Source organism: Trachymyrmex cornetzi, unplaced genomic scaffold, assembly GCF_001594075.2.
Source record: "Trachymyrmex cornetzi isolate Tcor2-1 unplaced genomic scaffold, Tcor1.1 scaffold448, whole genome shotgun sequence".
NCBI lineage: Eukaryota > Metazoa > Arthropoda > Insecta > Hymenoptera > Formicidae > Trachymyrmex > Trachymyrmex cornetzi.
The window spans coordinates 62,054-70,460 of NW_017299267.1; the positions used below are offsets into that span (position 1 = coordinate 62,054).

The following is an 8,407-nucleotide window of genomic DNA, read 5'->3' on the forward strand; positions in this document are numbered from 1 at the left end:
CCACGTGTTCGGGAAACGCGGAGGCGAGTCGCTAGGGCGGGTCTCCGCGACTTCCGTCAATCCGACAGCGACCCGCGTTTTTCAGGTTGACGTATTACAGTACACCTCGGACACGCTTCACGCCTTTGCGATACTTTTGTGTTTTCATTGCGGGACACTCTTTGATGGCGTCGGTGGATTCTGGATCGGGTCGCACGATTTACGGGCAGGAGGGCATCGCCATAGTAAGACGTTTGGGATGGCCCACTAACTGCGCTACGGGCGACTTCATAAGAACCGCGAACGGACAGGTAGCGGAGATACCCGAAGAAATAAAAATACCCTTGGTTGGAGGGGTTGCAACGCGAAATTAGCGTGTGTCTGCTGTCAGATCTCGCAGTTTCTTGCATTTTGGGGGGTAGATTTTTTGTGCACTTTCGGCGTGGGTCTGGATTTTGCCGCGTCAGGGTGGTACTTCGCGAGCAGCCAGTGAGAGTGTCGTGCTTTCGAGAGGATTAGTAATCGCGTGGAATATGCCTGTTACGGACTTTTCGAACTGACCGCCGAGCAAAAGGGGCGATTAGATGAATTTTTAGCGAATAAAATACCGCGTGGAGTAAGTGATCGCGGTGTCACCGCTTGCCGAGCATCCATAGTAATGGTCAGGAAACGAAAGGGGAAATATCGCTTCTGTTTAGACTTCCGCAAAGTTTCAAAGAAGGACGCGTATCCGTTACCGAATATGACTGGTATATTGGATAAGTTACGAGCGGCGCGGTATATCTCGACGATTGACTTAAGCCAGGCGTACTTTCAAATACCTCAGGCTAAAGAAAGTCGAGATATCACCGCGTTTAGCGTCCCCGGTAAGGGATTATACCATTTCGTACGGATGCCATATAGACTGACAGAAGCGCCCGCGACGTTTCAGCGTTTGCTAGATCGTCTAATCGGTCCGGAGATGGAGCCTCACGCTTTCGCGGACCTAGACGACATCGTTGTCGTCAACGCGACTTTCGAGGAACATCTTGAGTGGCTCGAGCGAGTATTGGTAAAAATTTCCGACGCGGGTCTTACGATAAACCCTGACAAATGTGAATTCTGCCGTTCTCAAATGCGGTATCTGGGATTCGTCGTACAACGGGGCGGCCTGACTGTCGACCCCGAGAAGGCGCAGTCAATCCTGGAATACCCCACATCGCGTAATATTAACCAATTGCGTTGATTCTTGGGAATGTCATCGTGGTATCGGCGATTTTTACCGCAATTTGCAAAAACAAGCGAGCCACTCACGAGATTGCTGCGGAAGCACCAAGGTTGGGAGTGGGGGGACGAACAAAATAAGGCTTCCGAGAAGATTCGCGTGCGTTTGGCTACCGCTCCGACCTTGTCGTGCCCAGATTTTAAAGTCCCTTTTATCTTGCAAACTGATGCTAGTTCGGATTAGGCGCCGTATTAGCGCAGGAAGTCAATGGCGTGGAGAATATCATCGCGTTTGCGAGTCGCGGGCTGCTGGACACCGAGAGAAGGTATTCAGTCACCGAGCAGGAATGTCTGGCTGTAATCTGGGCGATACGAAAGTTTAGACCGTATTTGGAGGGGTACCGATTTACCGTCGTGACAGATCATAATAGTTTACGCTGGCTTCACCATCTGTGGAACCCAACAGGTAGACTGGCACAGTGGGCGCTAGAACTCCTAGAGTATGATTACGAGGTAGTGTACAGGAAGGGCGCTAAACCACGCGCGGGACGCGTTATCGATAACATTCGGAGGTGACTCCGAGGCTCCCGGGGAAGAGCTGGAGACGTTTTTGGTCGCGCTGGGGAAAGAGGTGAAGATTTTTCGAGACACGGAGAATCCGTGGTACCGCGCACATTTTCGAGAAGTATCGGAGGGAAAGAAGACCCTCGGGGAGTGGAGAGTGACAGAGTACCGCTTGTACGTTCAAAGACAGCGCCCCGTTGCGAAGACCGCGGCCATGGAAGACTTAGATGAATGGAAGTTAGCTGTACTGAGAGAACTGAGGGGGGAAGTACTCCGCGAATCACATGACGATCCGCAGGCAGAGCATCTCGGAATAGATAAAATCCATCAGAAGCTATCGATCGTATACTATTGGCCCAATATGTTTCGCGCCGTTGCTGACTACGTCGGAAAATGCGACACGTGTCAACGGGCGAAAGTCGAGCAAGTGGGACCGATGGGATTGATGGGCCGCCGAGTTGTCGAGGCTCCGTGGATCGCAGTCGCCGCGGGTATCATGGGACCGTTGCCGCGGGCCAAAGCAGGTTTCGTGTACGTCTTAGTGGTTCAAGATTTATTTACGAAGTGGATGGAGTACCATCAGGTGCGCGAACGGAAAAACTATTCGAGACTCCCTACACGAGCTAATTTTGTCGCGGTGGGGTACTCCGAGATTCCTCCTAACGGACAACGGCATCGAGTACATTAACCATACGCTGTGAACGATTGCCGAAGAAAACGGGATCACCCACACTACCGTACCACCGTACCATCCGCAGGCGAACTCCGTAGAGAGAGAGTCAATAGAGTTTTGAAAACGATGATTATCTCCTTTTTGGACCATGGTAATAAACTCCAATTATAACGAATCTCGCCGATTCCTAGAAGACGCGAATGAAATTGTGCTCGAGCGTGTGCAGTGCATCATACAGATATGAGTCTATAAAAATAAACACTATTTTTAATGGTGAGTTCATGGCTGGTGATAAACGCGCGAACAAGAGCATGGCTACCCGGAACATTGAAGTCTTTCAATGTACTGATTTGCACGAATGGTACGTGACGCGCGTCGTCGAGCCTATCCTAGCATCGCCCGAAGAATTTCAAAAACGCGATAGCGGATGGGCACTATCGTGTATACTAAATTTAGCAGTGAACGCAAATAAACTAAATCTTCTGTGCGCGGGATGTCACATCAAACTCCCGCGAGAAATTATGCTAAAGAGAGCGGTGATCAACGTGCAATCTACAGATAATGCGTGTTTCGCGTGGTCAGTGGTCACCGCTCTATACCCAGCTCAAGGAAATACGCATCGAACATCATCATATACACACTACACATCGGTACTGAATCTCGTGGGCATTGAATTTCTAATGACATTGAGCCAGATTAAGAAATTTGAAGTTCTAAACGACATTTCCATCAACGTCCACGCCATCGAGAAAGGGATTGTGCCGATACGACTCGACGACCGGAAAAGCAGCAAGCACATAAATCTGCTGTACGTGGAGGCTGACAACGTGGGACACTTTGCGCTCATTAAAGATCTATCTCGCCTTGTCAGTTCTCAACTTAGCAGAAAAAAAGAACAGGAAATATTTCTGCGATAGGTATGTAATAATAACAATAATAATAATAATAATAGTAATAATAATAATAATTGTTTCCAGAGGCCTACACTACTTCAGCTTGAGCGCAAAATTGGAGATACACAGCGAGGACTGTCAAAAATTAAATTGCACAATCAGACTACCGAGCGAGGACGACAAGCGGTTGAGCTTCTGCGACCACTGCCGGAAAAAGGGCATCCCGTTCATTATCTACGTCGATCATGAGTGTGCATTGAAAAAGGTGGATAGGAACCCTGAATCCGCTACGCAAACATACCAACACTACAATGTCTTTAGTATCGGGTATCACATACACTGCTCCTACGACAGCTCGCAATCAAGCTATTGATTTCGCCGTGATAAGGACTGCATAGCGTGGCATTTCGTGGAAGAATTGAAAAATGTGTACAGTCTATAATTTCAGCCAATGTTCCCATAGCAGATTTTACGCGCGACGACTGGGAAAAATTTAATAGCGTTTCGCGTTGTCGAGTGTGCGAGAAACCGTTCGCGAAAGACGATACGCGGGTGCTCGATCACTGCCACTTAACCAGGCGATACAGAAGCCCCGCGCATTCAAATTGCAATCTAAATTATAAGGATTCGAATTGCATACCCGTAGTTTTCCATAACTTATCAGGCTATGACGCTCATTTCATAATCAAAGAAATTGCCACCACGTAAGAAGCACGCGTAGATCTGCTTTCAATAACGAAAGAAAATATGTTATTCACCAAACACACGTCGATAGTAGCAAAATTGATAAAAAAAATTACATGCATTTACAGTTTATAGATTCATATAGATTTCTCGCTTCTAGTTTGGATAAATAGGCATCTTTTCTCAACAATGATAAGCTGCGGATACTGCGACGCGAATTTTCCAATTTATCGGAAGAAAATTTTAATCTTTTGACTCGAAAGGACGTTTTTCCGAACGAGTACATTGACTACAGTGAAAAATTGAACAAATTGCGCTTGCCGCTTCACGAGTCATTGTATAACTCATTGACTGACAGCACGGTATCTGAGAGTGATTACGCGCACGCCGTGTGGCAGCGGTTCTCCATCCAAACGCACGGCGAATATAGCAATCTTTATCTAAAAACAGACGTATTGTTGTTGGATGATATCTTTGAAAATTTCCGCGACAGCTGCATCGCGAGTTACGGGCGCGACCCCGTGTACTATTATACCTTATCTGCCTTTGCATGCGATGCAGTGTTAAAGCATACAGGTGTAAAATTTGAACTGCTGACTGACATCGACATGGTCATGTTTGTCGAACGCGGTATACGCGGCGGTCTGAGCCAGTGTTCAAACAGGTACGCGCGAGCCAACAATAAATACATGACGTCGTACTTTCCATCGAAAACATCATCGTACTTGATATACTATGATGTCAACAACGTCTACGGTTGGGCGATGTGTTAACCATTTACCCTACGCCGATTTTCGATGGGTCGACGACGTGCACAATTTCGATTTTACGACCATCGCGTTAGATTCACCGACAGGCTATATTCTCGGGGTGGACGTGGAGTACCCGCAACATCTTCATGGCGCTAACACTGACCTACCGTTCTGTCCAACGCGCGAGAAACCACCCGGCAAGCGCGATAACAAGCTTCTCGCAAAATTATACGATAAGCAACGTTACGTCATACATTATCGCAACCTGCAGCAGTACACTCGTCACGGCCTTCGTATCGCAAAGGTTCACCGTATACTGTAATTCGCGCAATCTCCATGGTTTCGCGATTATATAGAACTAAACACAAAATTTAAAACTTTGGCCATTGTAACGTCCGCCGCTTTTCGCCAAGATCGGCGAACGTCAGGATAAGAGACGCTAAAAGCGTTACCATGGTAACGCTACTCGCCGCGAAACGGCGGCTCACGCGCAAAACGCGATCACGCAATTAGCACGCGGCCTCGCGTGCCCGCAATTGTGGGCGCCGTGCGCATGCACGACATGATTAAATTATAAGCTGAGAACCGTCATAAATCCCATGAATTTCAGTAAAAAATAACAGAAAAGGATGCAGCGGACACCCCTCTCAGTAACAGTAGAGCACCGGATAAAGAAACAGCGCATTTAAAGCACGAATTAAATACACAAAACTAAAAAGTGCAAATAATTCAAATTGCGATGGTATAGCAACCGCAATGAACACCACAAACCGACTTAACACTAAATTAGCAATAATTGATAAAGCGCAAAATGGACACTTTAATCGGAAAGTGACAGGAAACGCTTTAAACAAACATTGCAAAAGCCGTTGTAACTGATAACAAAGAGCGGAGGCTCTACATGTAAAACCATTTATAAAAACGAGCGATCGCCGTTCGCTGCAAGTAAGCGCGCGCCTGCAACTGCAAGCGATGCAGTACAGGGGCGGAGCTCACAAGGAGGCCCTGTCAACATCTAACTCCTCGAAATTTAAGTTCTAAGATGCTTAAATTAACGAAAATTGAAACGATAGAATGTTCTAGAATGATCTTCATAAACAAATATAGACGTTAACGCGTCAACCCTTCTTGCCTCTCACCCCTAATAACATTGTATAAACGGCGCCCGGTGTGGGCACAGAGAGTCCGATAATTTTCTTCGAGTACGGTTGATCGCAGTCCAGAGTTCGGTAAAATTCGTCTAACAAGTTGATCACGGTACGGAAAAAGGAGTTCGCGATAGAAAATTTTCCTTTGGATTCTCTTTCCATTCACTTTCGCGTTGAGTGTGTGCGCTCCGATTCTCATTTGGTTGTTGCTGCTCCGGGCCGACATCCCATAGACGAACTCTGCCGGGGCCACACCCGACAAACGACCACTCTCAGGGCGATAATACTAAGAGTCTGGGTCAGAGTGAGTTTTATGTCACACCTCGGCATCCGAATAACGCGGAGTTGCGAACAATTTTAATATTCGTAGACTTAGAGACAACTCTACGTAAAATATTGGTTAACAACGCGCAATACATCAATACATAGCGAGTCGAAGTCGCAAACCTTGTAGATTTTTCTTTTATATATTTTCTTTTAGTTTTTGTCGTGCGTTAAGTTAGCGAATGCTGTACCGCTAACTATCAGTACATTATTCTTTTGAATGTAACCGGAGCGATAGTCTTCCTCCGTCGCTAAAGTGTACTCAAACCCGCGAGTAAAATTAAATCTCTTCTTTCGTGAAATCTTTTTTGTTGTTTTTTTCTCTTAATTCCCGCCACGAATCGCGCCTCATTCATTGCGAAGTGCCTGCTTGTCATCGTGCTGCATGTGCCGTCCAGTAGCTCTGTCATTACACATGTATATCAGCGCCGCGTAACCATCAAGCGACGTCCTCCAACCTTGACCGAGTGGATACGGGATCCTGCCTCTCTTTAAGATTCTGTCCGAACGAGCTTTAGCCGCGCTGCGAGGACGTTTTACCCTCGGTCACCGTGTAGCTCACACCGAGCTCCGGCCGCCGTCCGAGCGGGGCACAAGGGCTCACATCGAGCTCCTCACCTTCTGACCTCACCCCGTCGCTCACGAGCTAACTCTAGATACCCCTTTTCGTGCCCTTTTCGTTGTTTTGCCCACCGACTGCTCGGGGGTGACCTATGGCGTTTTGATTCACAGATGCCTCGAGTACGCCGCGCCGGTCGGGGGCAAGCTCTAAAAAAATTAGTCCGCGAATACCATCATTGGGAGGAATTCGACCCAAGGGAATTTACAGATCCCTGTACCGTGCAGCGACCAGGGTTTTACCACCCCGTGCCGGCCAACAACTCGGATCCTTCCCCAGCGCGCAGATCTACGAACAGCCCGAAGCCGCAAATAACGCGATTCGAGACAGTCACTGGAGTGTTTGAAGTAGTGACATTCGAAGGAACTCGGTTGCTCCTACTACCGACATCGATAAAATTCAGCAATCGAAATAACTCTTTCAAATTTTTCTTTTCTCCTCTCTTCACCCCATTGCCAACAATCGTCGTCTTATGCTACCGCTTGATTCGCACCTATGCGTAAACTTGTAGAGCGGGGACATCGAATGCGCGCTCTGCGTCCCATACAGTTAGAATTGCGGCCGTGACAGACAAGAACAATTTTGAAAAACATTTATAAATACTTATGAATAACGCAGTATTTGGCAAAACCATGAAGAACGTGCGCTATCGCTTTGACGTGCGCCTCGTCACGCAATGGGAAGGCAGATACGGTGCGGAGTCAATGATCGCCAAACTAAATTTCCATAGTCTAATTATCTTTTCGGAGAATCTGGTTGCGATAGAACTGCGTAAGCTCGAGGTGAAGTTCGACAAACCGATATACATGGGAATGTGCATCCTCGATATATCGACAACGTATTTGTACGAATTTCACCACGAGTACATGGCACCAGTGTTTCGCTAAAAATGCAAAATTATGTATACGGACACAGATAGCCTCATATATCACGTAAAATGTGATGATGTGTACGACATCATGAAACGTGATATACATAGATTTGACACGAGTGATTGCACGGTTGACAACGAGTACGGTATTCCGCTCGCAAATAAAAAAGTTCCAGACCTTATGAAAGATGAGAACAACGGTGCCATCATTACCGAATTCATAGGACTTAGAACGAAAATGTATACCTTGCGTATAGAAGGAAAGAAGGATACGAAAAAGGCTAAGAGCGTCAAGAGCAACATTTTAGCGAGGTTTATACTGTTCGAGGATTACAAGAAGTGCTTGAACGACTCAGCTGAAATGACGCGTAGGCAGTCGTGCATGAGATCAAAATTGCACGAGGTGTACACCATATCGAAAACAAAAATTGCTCTAAGTCCGCACGATGATAAGCCGTATATCGGGCCAAGTTCCACCGACATGCTGCCATGGGGACGTTACTGATGTAAATAAAACACATTTGTTTTGTATAATATGTTTAATATGTATAACATATATGGTACGTATAATATGTATACTATATATGTATAATATAATATATATATGTAAATATAATACGTGTATATGATATTTATAATATGCATAATACGTATTTATATCTTATATAATAAATATATGTTTTACAACACATTGTCT

At 46.3% G+C, this 8,407-nt stretch overlaps 1 protein-coding gene across 1 annotated transcript; it reads left to right on the forward strand.

Annotated features, from left to right (window-relative positions):
• Window positions 1-1,213: 1,213 nt before the first annotated feature.
• LOC108764694 (uncharacterized) lies at window positions 1,214-3,561 on the forward strand. The gene is made up of 6 exons (XM_018513040.1): window positions 1,214-1,342; window positions 1,417-1,648; window positions 1,707-2,329; window positions 2,698-2,860; window positions 3,002-3,285; window positions 3,397-3,561. Exons 1-6 carry the CDS (start codon window positions 1,214-1,216, stop codon window positions 3,559-3,561), a joined length of 1,596 nt encoding a protein of 531 aa, XP_018368542.1.
• The last annotated feature ends 4,846 nt before the right edge of the window (window positions 3,562-8,407 follow it).